A 24,979-nucleotide genomic window follows, 5' to 3' on the forward strand; every position below is an offset into this window, starting at 1 on the left:
ACGTAAGGTGCTGAGCTCGTGGTACCCTTACCGGATTCCGCGAAGTTAGCGGTTGGCACCAATCGCAGCTTTTGTTCATGCAATACCTGTGGCACCTGCAATCAAATCGAAACTCGCTCGCAGAGTTGGATTACGGTGGCACTTGAGGATGTTCAAAGTGGCATTACCCATGTGCCGGCCACATCAACAAAAACTCTGCGTCAGCCACAAACCCTGTAATTAAACCATGTGTAGGTACTCCACTAAAGATTTTTGTGAACACAATCTCCAAAATGGGTTGCACCACTGAAATTGGTGAATAGAGAGTTAGGCAAAAAGAAAAAAAAACAGTTGTATAGCTGCCATGTATCTGTTTAAAACTATCTTCACTGTTATTTTACTGAGCGATCGTGCTCACTCTCGCGCAAACTGTTGCGATGCGACGCCATTCCCACACAAAGTTGGTGAAGCGTCATGGAGCACTAGAGTTGCGTGACAACTTCTGGTAAGAATATTCATCTCCGCGACCCAATGAAGCAGTGCGCCACAGCGCAGTGTTGAAAGCCCACCACGTGTTCCATTGTTTGCTCGCATTAAATAGAAATGCGTGGCCGAATCTAGGCGAGAACCTCTCTTTTCTTGTACAGCAGTTCGGTGAACTAACCTATAAACTACAAGCGCTTCATTCAATTTGTTAGCGATGGGAGTTTCAAAGTGGAAAAGCTGAATGTGTGTGATCATGTCAAGCCTGTCCGACGTATACATGCAGGCACTGTAGAAGTGACAGGTAGCGAAGATTCCATAGAAGCACATGGGTTCATTTTGGCAATGCACACGCATGGTGACGCCGCATATATAGTGGTAAGCGTATGACTCTGCATGCACGGACGTGGCTCAGCTTTGTTAACAATGTTAGTTTCAGTGGTACTGCATGCAGAGATCCGTAAGTAATCATAACATATGTGCTGCCGTTGAGGGATCTGGTAAAATATATACCACCTGGTGTTATTTGAAATTTCTGTTAAGATTTTATCAATGTCAAGAAAAATATAGTAATCAATAAGCAGCATTTTGGGATGCCTGCTTCAGGGAACCAACCGAGCTGTGAAGAATGCGTGAGCATTATTGTCAAACACTATAGCGCTTGCATCATAGAAATTCAGCAGGAATGTGTAGGAATTCAAATTGTGTAGTTACTGAGGTTGAACATACAATACAGGCGCTGTCTTCGGTTTTTGTACTTGTGGCAGGCTAAACGCAAGGAATCGTCCGCCTCGGACATCGGTAGTGCTGTAGCCTCGAGGGACGGGCACAGCCAGAGTGGCCGTGAGCGAAGAACAGTAAGACGGTTTATTACTACATGAATACGGAGTACAAAAGAACACTGAGCGCCCGGTTCACAGCGCTTATATAGCCATGAAGCACTGGCGCTATCAGCGTGACGTCACACAGGCTTCTCATGACACCACACTCCATGATTGATATGTGGGGTTTAACGTCCCAAAACCACCATATGATTATGAGAGACGCCGTAGTGGAGGGCTCCGGAAATTTCGACCACCTGGGGTTCTTTAACGTGCACCCAAATCTGAGCACACGGGCCTACAACATTTCCGCCTCCATCGGAAATGCAGCCGCCGCAGCCGGGATTTGAACCCGCGACCTGCGGGTCAGCAGCCGAGTACCTTAGCCACTAGACCACCGCGGCGGGGAACACAACACTCCTTCCCGCAATGTTTTATTGCCTATAGCAATCGGGAGGTTTTCTTGTACGAGCACTGCGTCGAAGAGTCTGAGCACCTAGAGGAGACGCAGGTATTCGCAGAGGGGACGTTGCCGGGGCAGAGCCTTGATGTGGACTTGCATTTGGTTGTTCCGAGGGAGCTGAGTCTCCGGGTTGCTCCGGCGGTGCGGTAGCAGACCTGGGAGATGTACGAACCGGAAGGGGACAGGGGCTCGTAGGAGGGGCTTCGGACCCAGGGTCTGCAATTGAGCTGGGCACGAAACAGGGACGCTTACTGGGGCCTTCTTCGCCACTCTCAAAGTAGCCCAGACGTAAACATGCATGAACCTGTTTTCAGATCCTACGCGCACAAGGTACGTAACGGCACTGCACGTTCTTTCGATGACACCTATCAGTCTCTTGGTATCACCTGCACGAAGGCCTTGAACCAGAACGCTTTCTCCCTCTTTGTAAGCTCTTTCCGACCCTCTTGTTTCGTCTACTTGGGCCTTTACTTTGGACAACAGTTCTTCCATCCGTCTCTCCAGGTCTGGCTGTGGCATAGTCAGGCGAGTGCGGGGCGACCACAACCAAAAACAGTTCTGCTGGTGTCTGACCCGTGGTTGTGGTTGGTGTGTTCCGGTACCTGAACAGAAAGAGATCTATGCGGTGCAGTAGGGTCTTACTCTGGCCCGATGACCTTTCGTCGAGAAGCTGTCGCATTAGATCCCGTTTTACCGTCTGGACACATCTCTCGGCGCTTTCATTAGACGCAGGGTGGTATGGAGTTGTTCTAGTGTGCCGCACTCCATTCTTAAGCAGGAACTCTGTGAAACTCTTTGCCGTGAACTGAAGCCCGTTGTCCGTAACAACTTCCTCTGGAAGGCCATACGATGCGAACACCCCACGCAGCCTCTCGACGGTCTTCTCGGTCGTTGTTGAATTCATCACAAACACCTCCACCCACTTGGAGTGTGCATCCACCAGCACGAGGAGCCACTTGTTGTCTGCGAATGCCAAATCCAGGTTGGATTCGCTGCCATCTGCGGCTCAGCCAACCCCAAGTTTGTAGCGGGGCCTTATAGGTGAAGCGTCCTGTGTCAACTGACAAGTACAGCGACTTTTAACAACATTTTCAATATCTTGGGTTAACTGAGGACACCAGACATAGCTGCACGCGAGCATTTTCATACGCGTAACTCCGGGGTGACTTTCATGACAAAGTTCCAATTCTTGTTAACGCAAACAGTGCGGAACAATTACCTGATTTCCCCACGTAACGTACTGGTGATCTACCGATAGTTCATACCAGCGAACAAAGTACGGTACCAATTCACTATCAGTGACATGCGCAGGCCAGCCATTTGTCGTGTACCACAACACTTTAGATAGCACTCTATCAGTACTCGTTTTCTTGCTGATTATGTTGATATGTGGGGTTTAACGTCCCAAAACCACTATATGATTATGAGAGACGCCGTAGTGGAGGGCTCCGGAAATTTAGACCACCCGGGTTTCTTTAACGTGCACCCAAATCTGAGCACACGGGCCTACAACATTTCCGCCTCCATCGGAAATGCAGCCGCCGCAGCCTTGCTGATTATGTCAGCAGACAGTGGAAGTTCATTGACAACAGAGAAAAATTGTACGTAATCTGAGACATCTCGCTCATTCGCCAACGGCAATCGCGAAAGCGCGTCAGCGTTTCCCATGTTGCTGCCTTTTCGATACACCCATCTGTAATTGTACGCCACCAGTAGCAAAGCCCATCGTTGCATGCGCGCTGAACACATTACTGGAACAGGGGCCGGATTCACAAAACTCACTTACGAAAAAAATTTTGCGCAAGAGAAATTTTGTTGCGTAAGCGATTCACGCAAAAAAAAAAACGTCGTAAGAGGCCATCGTTGTCACATCGGCCGCTGCAATAAAGCGCACTGTGACTGCCCGGGAACATGTCAGCGATGGTGATGCAGTTGCTATATTTGCTTACGTCACCGAGAAGTGCTCGTAAGTGGATTCACGAAGCAAAATTGTGCGTAAAAACAGCGTGGCTGAGAGAAAATCCTAAGAGTAGTCTGGACCACACTTAGGAACAATGTGACTACTTAGAACCTGCCACCGCGGTGGTCTACTTTGGTGCCCTGGCTGGTTTTCAGTTAATTCACGCCCATGAAGGGCTGTCTGATGACTGCTGGTGTGCTCTTATTTCTTTCGGCGCTTTGAGTTTCGTGTGTTGTTTCCCTTGTACGCAGTGGATGGTGCTGACAACCAACGTCGTCCAATAAGTTTGAATTCACAGTAATTGAATAATTCTAATGGGCGTCAATGGCGTAAACTTATATATGTAAAGATTTGTGGTTGCATGAAAACCAATGTACTACGTGAATGGCCGGTGCATTCGAACGTGGCACGGAATATGATCAACCTTATTTGTTATGTTGTTGTGTTACGCCCTATCTCATCCAATTAAAAGTACGACTCGAGATCTTTGCCTCAATGGTGGAAATGACAATCAAAGAGGTTAATGGGAGCACATTCCTTGCCCGCTATTGGAAATAAAAATGAGATAAAGTTTTTAGTGAGTGGTTCATAAAGCTTGTGCTCTAGTGTACTTCCATTGGCTCTAACTGTGCAATGGGTGTGATCTCTGAAATACAGCTGTCGATACACTTTGGGACGATCTGGAACGGCGCGTACTTTGTAAACCGAAGCGTATTAGGGGTGTGCGTGATTGCGCATGGAACTACAAACAAATCATGCATTTTCCCCTTCACTGTTCAGAAACCGATATGAACCGTGATAATATGGCAAGCAGTCAGAATAAAATGACCCTAGTAACTTTGTATGACACCGGAAATATGCAAAACCTCACGATTCTGGAGCAAACCTTGGCTGAATTCATCCCTGTGACAATTAACAGCCGTTTAACTTGGCGCACGAACATCATTCAAAGGTAGAGCGAGCCACTGACATGTATTTTGTGCGACGCAGTGACAACTTGACCAAAGAATAATAGCGTTGCGAAGGCGAATCCCCTGTCACATGCTCTGATCGAAGCAGGCGACAAACGCGAGCAGACGACTGCTTGGCCGACAGGCACAGCTTGTGATTAGTTGTGAAGCAATACCCTCAACATCAGCTCACTCCATGACGTTGCCAAAACACTTCTTCCATCTGGCATGCCTGTCGTGTTCGTCATATCACCCCTCTCGCACGTAAGAGAAAATTTTGTCACGCCGTGAAAATTCCGCAAGAACTTTCTAAGAGCTCTCTTACGTGCTGCGCAGTTGTCGAAACAACATGGCGTCGTAAACAGCATATCGGTCGGTGCGACTTTCAGCAAACGCTTCTCGCTTGAGTTACATCAGCGTTTGACCGGATGCGTTGTGATTACGGCAGCCCTTTCGGTGCGTGTAAGCAGTGCGGAAAGCTGCGGCAGTGCAATGGTGTACGGTGAAGCGCAGCGAAGCCTGTGCGTCAGTGTGATTATCAAGCGGGGATCGGCGCCGGTGTATCGACGGCAACTAGCTCTCGAGAAGCCTGCAATGTGTGTTTGTGTGCCGGTAACAGTTGGTTTGCTTGACTTTCCAGTCTCTCTGTTGGGTGCTGTGCGACATTTCGGATTGATAGCGTTTTGGCACGTTACTTGAGTGACCCCAAGTACGTACGGAAACGTATGAACTACGCGCTGCGTTCGGTTCTTGCTTCGTCACTGGTTATCTCGTACGCTTCTATTTTCTTGTGAGCAATCTAGTGTTCAGGAGTGAAACGATGTTCGTTGTGAACGGTGGTGCTGGGTTGACGTTCCAAGACTTGTGAAGAAGCTGTGCTCATGTGACCGAAAATTGAAAGACAGTGTTGATAACTGTTTTGCCCTGCGAAGTTGCGGTGGTGGAGCTTTGCGCTTTTGTTTGTTAACTTGTCACTTCTCCTTTTTGTGATAACCATAGTCCTTGCGCTGTGATGTGATGAACCAAAGCTGCGAGATGCTACATTCTGTTGTGGATTGTGTTACTTTGGCAGCGCGCCTAGACTGTTCTTCGATAAGAACTTGAAAATTCTATGTGGCAGCGAAAGCCCGTGAACGTCAAGCTTCCCTCAGGCCCCCAGAAAGAGCAAATATTTCACCGGTGCCTTGATTTGGATGAAGTTGTAGGCCAATATCGCCTAACTACAGGTTTCCGAGTTCGCCTGGCCATCGTTTTGCACGGCACTAGAGCCTTGACAACACCCGGTCATGGCCAGTTCTTACACTATATCAATGAACGTGCACGCGTGGCCAGCCCTTCATTGCTGTCATCGGCAGCTTCTAGTCTGCAGATGCCCCTTGCCTGTCGGCCATAGAGCACACTTGGTTCCTTATGGCACCGACGGCTACTAAATGCTGCCATCGGTGAGTTCATCTTGCAGAACTAAATTTCACCGGTACTATAATTCACGCAGTACTATAACGTGTGCAAGTTTTTAAGCCCATCAGATGTAATGTTTCTCTATGGTAAGTTGAAGCATGAAAAATTTACTACTACTGTTATATACATACATATATTATGGAGAAAATACATAAGAAGTTTTTTGTGATTTGACACAAGTGAGCTCGTGTTTGATTATGAGGTTGGGCCTGTGGATTTACCACGTTTGATAGTTGGAAAGTTAATGTGAATTTATTTTTCAGGAGCCAGATTGCACTTAAGAAATTTATGTTATTTTGGAAAATTAGTTCTATAGACGATTACCACTGTGATAGTACTATACTTCAGTAGGACATATATATTGATGTACGTAAATTTTAAAGGAGGCTTCGGTTTATTTAAAAGTGATTATAGCAGATTTTGGTCACTTTAACGAAGTGATAGCTTCCTCAAATAAGTAATAGAAGTGAGTGCTTTTAATGATTGTTTTTATTATCTCGTTTTCGGCTCTTCACAGATCGCAGAGATTGGTTTGTTAAGGTCCTGTGATGCATCGGTTGCACATTCTGGCACGTCAATCCTCATCATGACTTGGAGCACCTGTACAAAAATAGGAAGGACACCTGCTCCCTAACTGTGCAAGTCTATAGCACTGCTGGGACTGTTATTACTATGCGGATGTGGCCTCGAAGCATGCATGGCAGCTGCATCTGGAAGAACTGCGATCTGCTTGGGAGCTTCAAGGGCACAAAACTGCCTATCGGCTGGCTGCAAGGTTAGTTTTTTTTAATACGTACGATTAAGTGAACACCACTTACTGTGCACAAATTGAAAATCCAAGCATGGTTGCTTGCAGTGGATGCCTGTAATATTCTCACACATAATTATTATTCAACATTTATAGAACTTAATTGCAAGATAATTGAGAATCTTGAAAGTTAAAAGCCTGCAGCTTATGAATGAAACTCCAATCATCTGAGACTCAAAAGCTTGCGCTTTTAAACGAGCACAAATACTTTGATTCCTTATTGAGATCTCGAGCTTGTGACTCCCTCTGTGGATCAAGTGCTCTGGAAGGAAAGAGCAAGTGGGTGAAAATCGCCTGGCTGTTCACAACTTGCAAGGAGAAACACCTATTGAACAAGCCTCAGACGACATAGGGCCAGTAACTGCATCTTTTACTTCATGTAGCTTTTTCTCTCTCAGTGCTGTGGCTTGTTGTGTTTCAGCGGAACGTGTTCACCATGATTGCATCGTGATATATATTTTTCTGCAAATTGTACCTGACCGAAGTAGGCATTGTTGATCTCTAAAGGTGACGTTCATTGTGTTTAAAGCCGTGGCTCCTCATCTCTCTGTCTGTGGCTAGCCTACTTCAGCAGCAGGGCGATGCAGCCAGCACTCATGCAAGCCAAGTCATGGAGCGATCCTTTGGTGTTCTGTTCAAGACGCAGCATATCCATCCGGCAAGACACTGGTATCAACAATAATGGTGAGTGTTGGTGGCACCTGTATGAGCCCGTTGTGTTTGTTGCGTATGATTATTCCCCCGATGAAGTGCATTTGTGAAAGGTTTTCTTATTTTAAGTAATAGATGTCAGCAACAAGCACACTCATAATTCACAAGCGCTTTGTGTCTTCTAGACTGCCCATTTACTCCTATACGCAGTATGGTGAGCTGGCTATGTCAGACGGCCTTAAAGTTTTGAACATTGGCTGTTGTGTTGTAATGCAGTCTAACTTCTGTTTCTTAGTGAACTTATTTGTGGTCTGCTTCTCGCACCTAGTGTAAAGTTAAAATAGAAGAAACTCTATTGGCTTTTTATGCCTGGCAGAAGTTTCATGCCTTCATCTATAATATTGTAGTTTTGCTCTTGTATCATAATAAAATATATTTTCAATCTTCACTGTTTGTGTGTGTGTGTTGAGGCTTGTCATTGGCTTCTGAAAATACGACATCTGTAATAATGAGCACATAGTTAACAACTGTACACACTTGCATGTAGCATGGTTGTGACAATGATCTGTATTTTTCTAAGTTCCAGCAGTACCAAGGGTCCGGTGCTCCACGGTCATGTACAGTGTATTAAGAACAGAGCACAGAAGACCAACAAGTATAAAAGGACTGCCAGTAATTGTTCTCCTGCTTAAAGTTTACGACAGAAGAAAGAGCACATTGTGATGCCAGGAGCAGTTTGATTGTATACGTAGTAACATTCTGCGCAGCTGCAGCTTAACTTCTTAGCAGTGCATTATTCAGCAGTTCCTTTGCTTGCATTCCAAATTATTGGAATGCGTGGTCGGCTCGCGCGATGGCTTCGCCGGCATACTCCGTGACCGAGGGCAGCAAGGTGTCAAATGGTAGGGCGGGTTCTCGGCCGTATAGAAGATAGAATGGTGAATAGCCGGCAGTGTCGTGACGTGACGAATTATATGCGAACGTCACAAATGGCAAATGAACGTCCCAGTCCTGGTGGTCTGCTGCTACGTATTTAGAAAGCATGTCGGTTATGGTGCGGTTGAGGCGCTCCGTAAGACCGTTCGTTTGCGGATGGTACGAAGTGGCAAACTTGTGCTTGGCAGAGCAAGAGCACAGGATTTCACCAACCACAGCTGATAGGAAGGTGCGGCCCCGGTCAGTGAGAAGTTGGCGTGGAGCTCCGTGTACTAAAATAATATCATATACCAGAAAGTCCGCCACATCGGTTGCGCAACTCGTCGGAAGTGCTCGTGTGATAGCGTACCGTGTCGCATAGTCAGTGGCGACAGCGATCCATTTGTTGCCTGAGCTGGAGGTCGGGAATGGGCCAAGCAGGTCGAGGCGAACTCGAAAAAAAGACTCAGTGGGAATGTCGATTGGCTGAAGGAATCCAGCAGGTAGGGAAGATGGCTTTTTGCGGTGCTGGCAGGGCTCACAAGCGGCGACGTAGCGTGGAACAGAGCGGGCAAGACCAGGCCAAAAGAAACGACGACGTACACGGTCGTATGTGCGAGAGACGCCCAAGTGGCCCGCCAAAGGAGTGTCATGAAGTTGGTTGAGAACAGTCGCACGAAGATGTGCTGGTATGACAGGGAGCAATTCATGGCCATATGGATCGAGGTTACGGCGATACAGGATGCCGTCTTTTACCAGAAACATTTGTAGAGATGCGTCGCGAGGCCTTGACTCAAGCTTGCCAATGATGGTTCGCAGGGAAGCATCCAGGCGTTGTTCGTGGCCAAGGTTGAGTAGCTGCGTCACAGACAGAAGGTCTGGAAAGGAGTCAGTATGGGCAGCCTCTTCCACAGGGTAGCGTGATAAGCAATCAGCATCTTGGTGTGACCGCCCTGTTTTGTACGTTACGGTGAACGTGTATTCTTGTAATCGTAGGGACCAACGAGCGAGGCATCCTGTGGGATCCTTGAGTGAGGCCAGCCAGCAGAGCGCGTGATAGTCGGTGACTACCCGGAATGGACGCCCGTATAAGTATGGGCGAAACTTGGCGACTGCCCACACGAGAGCGAGACACTCACGTTCCGTGATTGAATAGTTGCGCTCGGCTGTAGATAGCAGGCGGCTTGCATATGCTATAACACGGTCATGTCCGCGTTGATGATGCATTATCATTGCCCCGATGCCATGCCCACTAGCGTCAGTGCGAACCTCGGTTGGAGCTGGTGGATCGAAATGGGCTAAAATCCGCAGTGTTGTAAGGAGCGTCGTGAGCTGGGAAAAAGATGAGGCTTGATCAGCGCCCCAGAAAAACAGGCTGTCCTTCTTCAGGAGGTTTGTGAGTGGGCGTGCAATGATGGCGAAGTCCTTAACAAACCGTCGAAAGTAGGAGCACAAGCCCACAAAACTGCGAACGTCCTTTGTTGACTTCGGAACAGGAAAGTCCGTGACGGCGCGAATTTTCTCGGGATCTGGGCGGACCCCTGCGGCATCGACGATGTGGCCAAGTACGGTTATTTGACGACGAGCAAAGTGGCATTTCGACGAGTTCAGTTGAAGTCCGGCTCGACGAAAAACTTCAAGAATCGCCGATAAACGCTTGAGATGGGAGTCGAATGTGGGCGAGAAAACGATAACGTCGTCTAAATAACATAAGCAGGTTGACCATTTAAACCCTTGGAGCAACGAGTCCATCATTCTTTCGAATGTGGCCGGCGCATTACAGAGACCAAAGGGCATAACTTTGAAGTGATAAAGCCCGTCAGGAGTGACGAATGCGGTCTTCTCACGGTCCATCTCATCCACAGCGATCTGCAAATAGCCAGATCGAAGGTCGATAGTGGAAAAATACGTAGCACCGTAAAGGCAGTCTAAGGCATCGTCGATTCTAGGCAATGGATAAACATCTTTTTTCGTAATTTTGTTGAGATGCCTATAATCTACACAAAAGCGCCATGTTCCATCCTTCTTTCTGATCAGGACGACAGGAGAAGCACAGGGGCTACAAGAGGGTTCGATTATGTCTTTTGCAAGCATCTTTTCGACTTCCTGTTGTATGACTGTGCGCTCGGACGCGGAAACACGGTATGGACGTCGGCGAATGGGACTCGCGTCACCGGTATTGATGCGATGAGTAACAACACTCGTTCGGCTTAAAGCCGTGCTGGCGAAGTCGAAAATGTCCCTATAGGACTCCAGGACGTGACGAAGGGCTTCCGCTTGATCAGGAGCGAGGTCTGATGGTACCACGTGGTCAACGTCGACGCCCGATGAACGTGATAGAGTTGGTTCATTGTCTGAGGTGCAGCAATCATCCACTCTGAAGGGTTCAACCGTATGGTCTTCTAGAGCAGTAATTTCGGCCAGGGAGATACCTTGTGGAAGAATTTGGGCTTTGAGGACAAAATTGACAATAGGAAGGCATGTGCGGTTTTCAACCATTGTCAAAATGGTGTGCGGAACAGCGACGCCATGCGTAAGCATCACGGCATGAATTGGTGCCACCATGTAATCGCCGTCAGGTACAGGTGGTGTAGAGAAGAGGTCGATATGTGTGACACAGTTAGGCGGAAGGCGTGCGAAATCAATGCAGCAAAGGCGACTTTGGGGTGGGTTGGTCAGATCAGAAAGTAGAGGCATTTCAAGGTCAAGACAGCCGGCTGAACAATCTATAAGGGCCGAGTGAGCGATTAGAAAATCCATGCCTAGAATTACTTCATGAGGACAATTTTCTATAACGGTGAAAAGAACAGCAGTGCTTCTATCGGCGATAGTCACACGGGCAGAGCACATGCCAATAATCGTGGCAGTTCCCCCGTCGGCGACTCGAACGGCTCGGTTCAAGGCGGGTGTGACAACTTTCTTTAGGCGGCGACGAAGAGCAGCACTCATTATGGACACATGCGCCGGTATCGATCAACGCGCGCACAGGCACATTGTCTAAAGTAACGTTCAACAGATTCCGGGTGGTCGGTAATGTTACACGAGGATTTCTTGCAGAGGTCGTCGTCAATGGAGCTTCACCTCCAGAAGCTGCACTGCCTAGTTTTCCGGTCGGGGGCGCTGCGAATAGGTCGGAGAGGCAGGACGGCGTTGTGGGGGCGAACGAGATTGACGGCAAGCAGGGGATGGTGAGCGGGCGTAGCGAGGTCTCGTCAGAGGTGCGGCAGAATCAGAGGATGCGGTCGGCATAGGGGAACCAAAATCAAATGTTGAGGACGACTGGTGGTCAGAAGTGGCTTGGGTAGGAGGCCCATAGTGTGCCGGTGGAGCCCAGTGATTGGGCAGTGGCGAGCAATATGACCGACACGTCGGCAGTTGAAGCATATGGGCTTGTCGTCCAGTGTACGCCATTCGGACAAATTGTGCTGTCGAGAGTAGTTGGAACCAAATCAAGGAGCGGATGGACGACGATAAAAAGGCTCAGCAGAGTAGACTGGTTGAATGGGGTGTAGGCCGATGTTCGATAATTCTTGAGGAACGACGGCTTGTATCAGTGAGATAGTGGTCGGTGAAGGATCAGGCGTTGGAAATGGAGTAGCTACTGGTTGGGCTGCCTCGACCTCATGACGAATGATGCGGGTGAGGTTGTCACATCGGGGAACTGGGCGGACGGAGTCATCACAAGAGGAAGTAGCAGCTGTGATCGGCAGGCGCGTGATGCCGTGGGTGACGCGGCGGGCTTTAGCCTGTTCTAGACGGCGGCACTCTGTCAGGATCGTTTCGATGCTCGTGACATTATTAAAAACCAGCAGGTTGAAGGCATCGTCAGCAATCCCTTTGAGGACATGGTTAACTTTTTCTTCTTCTGACATGCGCTGGTCGACCTTGCTACAAAGCGCCAAGACGTCAAGAATGTATGAGACGTACGATTCAGTAGACGTCTGGGCGCGAGTGGCGAGAGTCTTCTTGGCAGCGAGCTGACGACCAGATGAATCGCCGAAAAGATCACGGATCTTCGATTTGAAAAGATCCCAGCTTGTGATTTCGGATTCGTTGGTTTCGAACCATGTCCGCGGCGTGCCGTTGAGGTAGAACACAACATTGGCGAGCATGAGCGTGGGATCCCAGCGGTGGGTAGCACTGACTCACTCGTACCGCTGCAGCCAGGAGTCAACGTCGATGGTGCCGTCAGCGGAGAAAGTTCCAGGATCCCGCAGGGGTGGCAGGGTGACGTTGGTTGTCGACTCGGATCGAGAGACCGGTGGGGATGAGGCACTGGCAGTTGAAGTAGCCGAAGAGTCCCCGGTGTTGCGACCGCTGCGCGTCTCCATCGAGGTACGGGAGTCGTCCACCTCCACCAATAATGTTACGGGTAACTTATTTAATAAATTAAATACGATGCACTGTGCTCGGCGAACAAGATGGCGACAGTTCATCAACAACCAGCCACCAACGTCGTCTTGCTCTTTCTTCCAGACAGGCTGTGCCGGCTGTTGCGTATCAATATAACAGGTAGTGAAGATTCCCTAGCACATGCGTTCATTTTGGCAATGCACACGTACCATGGCACCGCATATATAGTGGCAAGCGTATGACTCTGGATGCACGGACGCGTCTTAGTTTGTTCGTTAAAGAACCCCAGGTGGTCAAAATTTCCGGAGCCCTCCACTACGGCGTCTCTCATAATCATATGGTGGTTTTGGGACGTTAAACCCCACAGATCAATCATCAATCAATCAGCGTCTTAGTTTGTTAACATTATAGTTTCTGTGGTAGTGGATGCCAAGATCCGCAAGTAATCATAACATATATGCTGTCCACTGGGTACCAGCGTCCAGCACCATGCCTGATTAAGTGCCCAGTATGGCGCTGGTACCAGCGCCTCCCAGCGCAGGTACTGGGACGCCGCCGCTCCAGCGTTCCAGTATATATATATATATATATATATATATATATATATATATATATGTGTGTGTGTGTGTGTGTGTGTGTGTGTGTGTGTGTGTGTGTGTGTGTGTTTGTAAGTAAAAGAGCGCCCATTCACATTAAAAGAAAAAAAATTTAAAAATCAGGAGTTCTTCTGGTGGGATTTGAACAAGCCACCTCTTAATTTTAAATTCAGCACGCTATCCACTACGCCACGCCAGAAGATGCTGGCAAGGTTGTAAAATGACTATTTATCCGCAGAACGCGCCGTTCAACTTTATGTTTGATGATTGATTGATGCGTGGTTTTAACGTCCCAAAACCACCATATGAATATGAGAGGCACTGTAGTAGAGGGCTCCGGAAATATCGACCACCGGGGGTTCTTTAAAGTGCACTCAAATCTGAGCACATGGGTCTACAGCATTTCCGCCTCCATCAACAAATGCGAAAGGTAAACACTGCGAAATGGTACCTCCCTGCGATGTGTGTAGTTGGTGAAAACTCCAATGAATTCGTGGCCATGGCCTAGGCCACCCCCAAGGACGACCGGAAGCCCTGTGTCGTCGCTGATTCATGTGACTGCTCGATGCACCGTTGAACCTGGTGGTTGGAGCTAGCGCGGCCGTCCACCGCGCCGCAGCTTCATCTGAGTGTGTCCGCCATAAAGTTTCTCAGTATGAAGTGTGGATTATTGTTGTCGGACGTACTGCATTTTCTAGATTGCAATGCCAAGCGTGGTGCTGTCAAAGGTGAAAGTGTTCTTGCTGCAAAGTTTTGCTTGTCGCGAAGGGCAAGGTCGACGATGAAATAAATGCTTTCGCACAGTTCACGTGTGACTGACCGGACGCACATGCATGAAACCCCAGTGCGTCGGCGAAGTGTTCATACGATGGATGAAAACAACTCTATTGTAGTGTTCTTACAAATCCTGTGATCTCTGAAGGCCAGTGCTACTGCATTGCCGGCTGTTTTGTCAAGTGCGAACACGTACGGCCGTTCTCATTTATTGCTATGTAAATGCTGCAGTGCTGTCAAAGGCCGTGCATGTTATTCAGCAAGACAGACAAGCTGTTTTGTAGTTAGATAGGCTAACGCCGTCGGCAATTGCTCTTGGGCATCGTTTATCAATTGCTGATCGCCTAGAACATTGCGGTGGCACGTCGCTATTTTGAAGCGGCCTGCCGGTTACCTCGTCAGGTGATGGTACACTGAGCGACATAAAAACGTTGCCCGAGACTACGTTGCAGTGCACCTTTCTGTCATCAAAACTTTGATAAACCGTGGAAATTAACATTCCTGACATCTGTGCCGAAGAAACCAATGCAGCCAGCTGCATTTGCGTTTTTCATGGCTTTTTGCGCCACGCCGATTAAGAGCACTAATTCTCAAAACACTTTATCACAATAAATATAGTCAATCCGGCGAAAGTCATCAAAGATCCAATACTAAAGTGTCTGTGGACGGGACCAGCAGCAGCAGCAGGTCAGGTTGATGAGGTAGCGCAAATGTTAAAACAATACATGCGTGAACAAAAAAAAAGAGAGAGTAAGGATGACTGCAATGGGACTTGAAGCGAAAATTTCCAACATGCTGGAAGCTCGCTGCAGACCGCTGCGGCGGGAGCGAACTGCCCTTTTTTTCGCTGTGAGTGAATTCTCATCCTGAAAATCGCTACTTTTAGTGTCGTGTGAAACGGCCTTAAGGCTATACTCTCGAAGCAGCTTAGTTGCGATGCTTAAAGTTTCTGCATTTGAGCTTTGGAACATTTGTAGCTGTCACTTAAACTGTACCTGAAGTAAGTGGCAGGTCAATCAATGCCAGAAATGCATTTACGGAGTGGCGATGCCAGGTGACAGCCGTTTTTCTGGCCTCCCCTGGCAGTATACAGAGGGCGTGACATTGTACAGATAAACTCAGTTATATCATTACCAATATTTAAAAAACACTCATAGAAATACCAATGCAATCCACTCAAAACGTGTGCCAGGGAGTCAGTTCACGAAGGCGTACCAAATTACCAACTGAACATTGTGTGCTGTTACATATCAGTCGGAGAAGTACCGGCTGAGTGCGGCCGGCAGATTTCGGTGACAGCCTGCGTAGCTGAAAGCGCGACGTTCGATCGTCAGCGCTCCTTGTGCGAACATCCATACAAGACAAAATAGTTGATTTAGGTTCGTGGATGTTTAAACTGTACTTGACAGTTATTCTCACACTTTAAAGTTGTGTGTACACAAAGCAAGAAGCACCGATAACATATACACCAACGCGGCCAGAACGACAGGTTTAATGCTCACTGGGCCGGGCGTAAGACCGCTCTCGACGCGGTGAGTTGGGATGGTTTAAGATTCTGCATTTGAGCTTCGGAACATTTCTAACTCTCACCTGACGCAAGTAGAAGGATAAGCATGGGCAGACATACATTTATGCGGTGTGGCTGAATTGAATGGCAGCAATTTTTTCTCGCCTCTGCTGGAAAACCTAGCGAAGCGATCGAAAGAGTTCATTTATATTTCGTCCACTTTGCGACAAAAACAATTCCCTGTTTTCGTTAGGAGTGGCGTGCAGCTCCAGGCTTACGAACACTGCAACTTGGAATCGTTACAGCAATACACGGATGATGCGAATATGGCTGGTATTCGCGGGCGCATATGCGAAAAAGGTGCATTATAATTGCTGCGATACGTACGTTGTTATGGGGGGGGGGGTGTCTCTTGACCGCCGCCGTCAGCAGGTTGTGCTCGTAACTTGCATCAGGACCGACGAGAAGGGAAGTACCGGCGAGACGGCTCAGAACAGCAAATCAAAAGAGTTTGGTCTACATAGTTAGACCAAAGTGGACATTCAAGTTTACAAACAAAGGTAAGAAGCCGAGAAGCAGAGTTCCGGCAGAGTCTCAATCCAGACTGCTTCACCCAGTCTCTCCCTGCGCGTTTTTAAAGGGTTCCAGACGCTTGTGTGACGTCAGGCGCCTCCAGACATGACCAAATATGGATCACCTTGTGTTCGCACCACCTACCACGCCACTGGTCACGCCACCGATCACGCGACTGATCACGCCACGGATCACACCACCGGCGTTCCCACACTCAAGAGCCAGGTGCGAATGAGCCATGAGCTCACCGCGTTCTCGCGCACAGCACAGGACGACCTTCGCGGCAGCAGCGTCTCAGGTTCCTCGGCGTCTGGGCATACACTTCTGCGCCTCTACCCCCGATACGTTTACAGGCCCGGGAGCGTTCGCACGCTGTCCGTGGTCTTGCATTTGGGCCCAAAGGGGTTCGCGTAAAATGAAGCGTAACAGACTGCCCCCTCGCTGATGGAGATCCCGAATGGCAGGGGACAGCATCCACTGTCAACAGGGATCAGTCGTCGAAGCTCGTAGCCTTCTTAACCTGGAGCACGGTACGTGATACCTGGCTCTAGGCCCTGTTCTGTCTCGTAAGGTAGTTCCGCCAGATTTCCCTGATGTTGTCGAGGTTCGCCGGAGGCTGGAGGCGAACCATACAATGGAATCCAGCAAATGGCGACAGTCAAAAGGGGCCAAAGACAATGGTATGAGCTCCTTTCCGGGGCGACCCCGCAGGGGCTCGTCGGTGGGGCTGGTCGCCAGGCAGCTCCGGGTGGTGAGATCATCACACCCCACCGCTTCAGGTCTTTCATCAGCAAGAAGGGAAACCACAGGTTCTTCCGGCGTTCCTGCCAAGAGTTTGGAACCGACGTGGTGTCCGAAGAGATGCCAGATGACAACGAAGTCCTCTCTCTGGGAGGGCAAGATCCTCGCCATGGTAGAGCCGGTCGACTGAACAAACAATCCACGGGAAAACACAGGATAACAAAGCCACTGAAGAAGCAAGCGCGAGACACGTATCCACTGAGCCCCGCCAGGCTTACCTTAAACACAAAAGTCTCAATCTTATTACTCGTACAAAGTACTAAACACACCCCTAATTTCATTGCCCACCTAACGACGCACAGGTCTTCCAAAACTACGGAAGAAATAAGAACACAAAAACCTATGTCAGGAAAAAAAACAATCGAGGCCAATTCATGACCTAGAGGCTTCGGCTTAAGCCATCGGCATTGCCATTGAGACTCCCCTTTTTGTACCGTATTTCGTATGAATACAGCTGCAAAACGAGGCTCCAGCGCAGGAGGCGACCATTTTTGGAAGAAGTGGACTGCAGCCATCTGAGAGGACAGTGGTCTGTCTCTATTATGAACCTCGAGCCTGCAAGGTAGCACGACAACTTTTGCACTGCCCATACGAGACACGCACATTCTTTCTCGGTTGCGCTATACGCTTGTTCTCACACAGTCAACTTACGACTGGCATAAAGAACTGGGTGTTCACCGTCCTCTCCTCGTTGGCACAACACTACTCCCATGCCTCGCTCACTAGCATCACACTGAACTATGAACTCTTTCGAATAATCAGGTGATTTCAGCACAGGTTGACTTGTTAAGGCGGCTTTTAATGCTTTGAAAGCCTCCTCTTTACGGTCATCCCAGATGACAGTTTGTGGCTCAGTTTTCCGGAGCGCGTCAGTGAAAGCGCTAGCTAATTCCGAATATCTCAGGATGTAACGTTGATAGTAACCTGCAACCCCCAGAAATGAGCGGATATCTGTCTTTGAGCGTGGTTGCGGGAAATCGCGTATGGCAGCCACCTTGAGCTCAGAAGGTCGGAGGCGTCCTTGTCCGATTATGTGACCTAGGTAGATCACCTCAGCTTGAGCGAGTTGGCATTTAGGTGCCTTCACAGTTAGTCCCGCTTCACGCAAACGCGTTAGAACCACTCGCAGATGTTGCATGTGTTCCGACCAAGCGGACGAATATATCGCCACATCGTCTAAGTAGGGTAAAGCGAATTCTCCTAGTCCTCGTAACACCTTGTCCATAAGGCTTGAAAAACAGTATGGTGCATTTTTCAAACCGAAGCTTAATACCTTAGGGCGGAACGTTCCCAACGGCGATATGAACGCTGCATATCTGCTAGCCTTTTCGGTGAGAGGAACCTGCCAGTAGCCTCGAACGAGATCCAGCGTGGAAATATATCGAGCTCCACTAACCCTCTCAATGCACTCTTCAATGTTTGGTATAGGGTAAATCTGATCTTTGGTGATCGAGTTTAGCTTGCGATAATCCACGCAAGGGCGTGGATCTTTTCCCGGCACCTCAACTAAGATTAAGGGCGAAGTGTAATCGCTCTCACAAGGCTCGATCACGCCTAATTCCAACATCTTCTTCACCTCGGAATCCATAATCTCTCGTTGGCGCGGTGACACTCGGTAAGCTTTGCTACGCACGGGTTCTGAGGATGTCAGCTCGATGTCATGAGTAACAACTGAGGTTCTTCCAGGCCTATCTACAAATAAGTCCTGAAATTCTTTCAGAAGATCCTGGAGCTCGATCTTTTGCTCCGGCTCTAACTGCGCTTTCGATATTAATTCTTTGATTAGTGGTTCACCATCCTCACCATTTATGACTGATGCAAGCCCTGGAAGTTCAACTGGAATCTCCTCGGGGATGTTCACCATCATGCATACCACTGCTTCCCGTTCTCGGTATGGCTTGAGCAGATTGCAATGATACACTTGCTGTATCTCTCGCTTTCCGGGCAGGCGTATCACGTAGTTTGTGTCAGAAAGCTTTTCAACTACGTTGGCGGGACCTTCCCACTGCACTTCTAACTTGTTTTTCTGCGACGGTCGCAGTATCATTACTTTGTCCCCGACATCGAATCGACGGGTTCTGGCTGTGCGGTCATAGTACACCTTTGACCTATGTTGCGCTTTAGCCATGGCTTGCTCTGATAGCCGTTGAGCGCTTCTTAAACGCTCCAGTAGCTTCAAAACGTACTCGACCACTACTGGGTCTTCGGCTCGGCCTTCCCACGATTCTCGAAGCAAGCGAAGAGGAGATCGCAACGAGCGGCCGTACACGAGCTCGGCTGGCGAAAACCTCGTTGCTTCATGTGGGGCAGTCCTTAACGCGAACATGGTAGCCGGCAAACATAGCTCCCAGTCCGTCTTCCTTTCGTAGCATAACGCCCTCAACACTCGCTTCAGAATGGAGTGGAGCTTCTCCACGGAGTTAGACTGAGGGTGGTAGACTGAACTATGAATTAGTTTTACTCCGCACCTTTCCAAAAACGTAGTGGTAAGAGCACTAGTAAACACAGAGCCTTGATCCGACTGTATTTCGGCGGGAAAGCCAACTCGTGCGAATATGGAAAGGAGCGCGTTAACTATTTCCACAGAGCTAAGTTCTTTAAGTGGAACCGCTTCGGGGAACTTAGTCGCTGGGCATATCGCGGTCAGCACGTGGCGGTACCCCGACGATGTCGCCGGCAGTGGGCCTACAGTGTCCACTACGAGCCGCCGAAACGGCTCTGTGATGATAGGCACCAGCTTCATCGGCGCCCTCGACTTGTCACCCGGCTTACCTACACGCTGACACGTGTCGCATGTCCTTACAAATCGCTTTGCGTCGCAGAAACAGCCTGGCCAATAATACTCCTGCAACAACCGTCCCTTCGTTTTCTTGACGCCTAAATGACCTGCCCAAGAACTTCCATGCGACAAGCGCAGTAAATCCTCTCGATAAGCTTGAGGCACGACCAGCTGATCAAACATTACACCCCTTTTGTCAACATACTTCCTGTACAGTATGCCATCCTTCTCATAATAACTTATGTTTTTCGGGGCTATCTTTTCATTTACCCTGCTCTGGATGTTTCGCAAGCTCGGGTCTTTATCTTGTTGATTCCTCAAGGCCATGCTGTCTACCATTAACAGTCGCTGTAAGCTTTCCAACGTAGGCGCTACAAGTAAATCTCTGGAATGCTCTTCCAATATTTCTGATGGTGCCCGTGCCGTAGCTTCATCCTCCACGGATGGGACCCCCTGCTGTTGTAACGCTGGCGCAAGTTCGACCTCTGCTGGGGAGTCCTGCGTCAGGCCGATTTCAGCTAAAGGGGACTCGGCAACTGCCTTCGCAGCGAGTTCCCGTGCTTTCGAACGCGTTAGCGCCATCACATTTGCCTCCCCAAACAGCTGCCCTCTCTCGCGCAGCATCTTGTCAGATCTATTCGAAAACAGGTAAGGGTATTGCGGAGGGAGTGCCGGCGACACGGCAGCTTCCGTCTCGAGCGTGCCGAAAGGACCTTTGATAGTTACCTTTGCGACGGGAAGGCATGCACTACACGACTCTACAGCCTGCTTGATCCAAGCACACTCACCCGTGAACATTTGCGGTTCAACGTATGAGCTGTGAACTACGTCCATCGTAGCCGCAGAATCGCGCAGTACGCGGCATGGCTTCCCGTTCACTTCAAGGTCGCGCATGTAAGGTTCGAGAAGCTCGAGATTCTCGTCCCTACCACTGATGGATAGAAACACAACTTTTGGTTTCTTACAGTGCGCCGCAATGTGACCTGGTTTATGGCAGTTATAGCAAAGGAACGGTTTCCTCGCTTCTAGCTTCCTTTGCTGTTCTAACGCAGGTTCGGTGTTCCGTTCCGACTCCGACGTATTTACGGTTCGGGCATTCCCAATTTCAGGCTCTTCCTTCGTTTTCACAGGCCCTCTCTTTGGCTTGAACCTAAAATTGGGACCCCCTTTTCGACCACTGTCACTGCCTTCGCGAGCCCGACGTGTGACGAATTCCTCTGCTAGCTCTGCGGCTCTGGCTACAGAGCTAACATCTGGCCTGTCTTGCACCCAATGCCTAATGTTCTCTGGTAACCGGTTGTAGAATTGCTCTAGTAAAAAACACTCAATAACCTTTGCGTGGTCACCGTAGGCCTTCTCCTCCTTTAGCCATTCCACCATGTTTGACTTCAGTTTATAGGCAAATTCAGTGTATGACTCACTCCTTCCTTTCTCCAATTCACGGAATTTCCGCCGGAATGCCTCCGCGGACAGCCTGTACTTCCTAAGCAAACTGGATTTTACTTTATCGTAATCGTCGACCTCCTCAGTGGATAAACGAGCGATTACTTCTGCTGCCTCGCCAGGTAAGAGTGTGAGCAAGCGCTGTGGCCACGACTCACGGGAGAACCCCTGCTTCTCACACGTCCGCTCAAAGTTCACCAAGAACAACCCAATGTCCTCTCCGAGTTTATAAGGGCGAATTAGTTCTGTCATTTTGAGCGATATGTGCACCCCTGCACTGTTTGCCTCGCTTCTCTGCCCTGCCGTTCGCACGCGCTCTATTTCAACCTCGAGTCGCTTTAACTCGAGCGCGTGATCGCGTTCCTCGCGCTCTCTCGAACGTTGAAACTCGAGTCGTTTTAATTCGAGCTCCCTTTCCTCACGCTCTTTCTCTTGCTGTTCTCTACGCTCCTCTGCCTGTCTTTTTGCGGCTTCCCTTTCTCGAATTATCTCAAGGCATTCCGTCAGCTCATCTTCCTCAGCCTCCAGAGCACTAATAGCCTCGATCAATTCTGGTTTCCGGAGTGCGTCAGAAACATCCAAACGCAACTCCTTTGCAAGCTGTAATAACTCCGCTTTACGCAGCAACTTCAAATTCATGGCTGTGTTCAGTGCGACCTTTCCTACTGTACACAACTATCTTGCCGCAGCCCACTTTGGCGACAACAATAGTTCGAATTACCAGTTACGCTTCCCCACTGAAAAAGCCTGGCGAAACTCAGCAGACAAAGCCCCGCACTCACCACTCAACAGCCAAGAATTCCGCGTAGACCCTCGCAAACACTGCATCTGGTTGCGGCCTGGCAGACGAGACGGCTCGTGGATCCGTGTCGCAGCTCAGCCCTCGAGTCGTCAAAATGACTGCAGCATCCCACCGCTGCCACCAGTAGTTATGGGGGGGGGGGGGGGGGTGTCTCTTGACCGCCGCCGTCAGCAGGTTGTGCTCGTAACTTGCATCAGGACCGACGAGAAGGGAAGTACCGGCGAGACGGCTCAGAACAGCAAATCAAAAGAGTTTGGTCTACATAGTTAGACCAAAGTGGACATTCAAGTTTACAAACAAAGGTAAGAAGCCGAGGAGCAGAGTTCCGGCAGAGTCTCAATCCAGACTGCTTCACCCAGTCTCTCCCTGCGCGTTTTTAAAGGGTTCCAGACGCTTGTGTGACGTCAGGCGCCTCCAGACATGACCAAATATGGATCACCTTGTGTTCGCACCACCTACCACGCCACTGGTCACGCCACCGATCACGCGACTGATCACGCCACGGATCACACCACCGGCGTTCCCACACTCAAGAGCCAGGTGCGAATGAGCCATGAGCTCACCGCGTTCTCGCGCACAGCACAGGACGACCTTCGCGGCAGCAGCGTCTCAGGTTCCTCGGCGTCTGGGCATACACTTCTGCGCCTCTACCCCCGATACGTTTACAGGCCCGGGAGCGTTCGCACGCTGTCCGTGGTCTTGCATTTGGGCCCAAAGGGGTTCGCGTAAAATGAAGCGTAACAACATGCACCGCAAGAAATACATATGCTCGGTGTCTGTTAGGGTAACATCTGTCCGTGCCGTCGGATCAAGCGTTTTTTATTCAACGACACCAAAACATACCACGGCAAATGGTACAATAAGGTGCATGCTGCACTGGTACAAACAGCGCTTGCCAGTGGAAATTCCAGTGCTTCGCAGTGCGCGCCAGCATCACAGCGGTTGAGACAGCACCCCTACCAGTGCGCCCGACGAAGTGCCAGTGATTACAAGCGTGTACCAGTGCCAAAAAACATACTGGCATCACGCTGTTTTTGCAATAGAGGTGGAGGGCTCTGGTAAAATATATACCACCTGGAGTTATTTGAAATTTCTTACAAGATTTTATCAATCTCAAGAAAAATATAGTAATCAATAAGCAACATTATGGGATGCAGCCCATAATGTTGCTTATTGATTACTATATTTTGTGGCGTGGTACTATATTTTGTGGTTTTTGAGGTCGCGGGTTCGATACCGGCCGTAGCGGTCGTATTTAGATGGAGGCGCAATGCTAGAGGCCCTCGTAATGTGTGATGTCAGGGGGCAAATCAGAAAGAGTCCCACGTGGCCGAAATTTTTGGAGTCCTCCACTACGGCGTCTCTAATAGTCATATCGCGATTTTGGGACGTAAAACCCCTGATACTATTAAACATAAGGAATCAAAACATATATTGGTGGCACGCTGAAGCACGTTCTTGAACTCATCTGGCTCACTGCAATGGAGCGTAAAACAATGGTCGCAGCTGCGCGCCAATGACGAGCCCAGTAGAAGATTCACCTACACTGACCATTTCCCATTTCCCAAAGAAATAGATTTGAAAGCCCGATCAGCGCACCTCTTTTTTTTTTTGAACGTTGCACACAGGCCACAGCGTTAGTTGTACACACACTTCGCGTCTACGCGAAAATTCTTTTGATGAGTGAAAGCGAATCATTCGCTCTAAAATAAGAAGCACTCATACATTTCTGGTTATGCGTGCTATTTATATGCACGTGGGGCTTTCGTGAATTGAAGCAAAATATGGACACATGCGCGGGCACTGTGGTCGAAGCATTGAACAAAAAACTCCCAAGTGATACTACTGTCTCCGTTAAAGACTTGAAGGGACACTAAAAACAAATAACAATTTACGACAGAATGAAAGCTCAATGTATGGCAACATCTATAACGAATATACTATCAACAACAGTGCCCTACTTGCCGAAATATTAAGGTAAATGCACATGAACACAAGCGCCGCAGTATGACTTTTGCAAAATGATCCCAAAGACATCAGACGGACCACTTACAATTATTCACTAGTAATCGATCTAGCAGCAGTAAATAAAGAACTTTCCGTTCATCAAGAGACGCAATAAAATGCTGCTTGTTCGTTTCTCTTCAATTCATGGGGAAAAAGAAGCGCTGGCCGCTACTATGGGGTATGGTGCGAGTGGTTCGAAAATTCATTTTTCGCGTGGTTACACGGGACAGGTAGTGTCATCTGGGGGAAGCGCGGCTGAAACAAAAGCGTCAGAAATCTCGAAGCACATTGTGTAAAATTGATCAACGGCCGTTATTGCTGCTGTGGCTCCCGCTGCTTTCGGGCTGCTGCTAGTAGCGCGGTCAAGCCGGGCAACATTGCACGCGGCAACCGTGAGTCGGCCCGGTTGGTCGGCTTCTTGAGGCGGGTAATTTGAAGTGCGCTAGCCTGATTCGGAGCGCTAAACCGTGATTTTATTTCAAAATAGGCCCTTCCTTGGCACAAATTATCACTATGAGGTTTCTGGACCGCCATTTCAACAGTGAACCGTCACCTTAATAGTTGACTTTAGTGCCCCTTTAAAGTTAAAGTTATGTTCATAAAACTTTCCTCAACGTGAGATATCTGTGAACACAGTCCTTGAATCATGATCACGTGAACACGTCATGTCTTGATGCCGCTGTGAATGAGTTGGCTACAGCTGTCCTAACCTATTTGTCTTTAAGTACACAATAAATTATTCTTTCAGTAAACTTTGAAGACTCTCATTATGTTTCCTACCAACAGCACCATTGTAAAAGGCAGCAGCGTTTCATGGTAGCATTGAAAAAATTCCGCAAACTGACGGGACACTCGA

At 48.9% G+C, this 24,979-nt stretch overlaps 2 protein-coding genes across 2 annotated transcripts in view; both read right to left on the reverse strand.

Annotated features, from left to right (window-relative positions):
• Window positions 1-24,979, reverse strand: part of LOC119162377 (uncharacterized) — a 297,639-nt gene that overhangs the window by 161,966 nt on the left and 110,694 nt on the right. The window lies entirely within an intron of this gene.
• Window positions 17,218-22,069, reverse strand: LOC142776202 (uncharacterized). Its single transcript, XM_075879423.1, has one exon. The coding sequence runs from the start codon at window positions 21,951-21,953 to the stop codon at window positions 17,727-17,729; it is 4,227 nt and encodes a 1,408-aa protein (XP_075735538.1). The 5' UTR covers window positions 21,954-22,069; the 3' UTR covers window positions 17,218-17,726.

The sequence above is a fragment of the Rhipicephalus microplus genome, chromosome X (genome assembly GCF_043290135.1).
Source record: "Rhipicephalus microplus isolate Deutch F79 chromosome X, USDA_Rmic, whole genome shotgun sequence".
Taxonomy (NCBI): Eukaryota; Metazoa; Arthropoda; class Arachnida; order Ixodida; family Ixodidae; genus Rhipicephalus; species Rhipicephalus microplus.

Coding starts and splice junctions, on each gene's coding strand:
- LOC142776202 (XM_075879423.1), bottom strand. CDS start 21,953: ATGAATTTGAAGTTGCTGCGTAAAGCGGAGTTATTACAGCTTGCAAAG.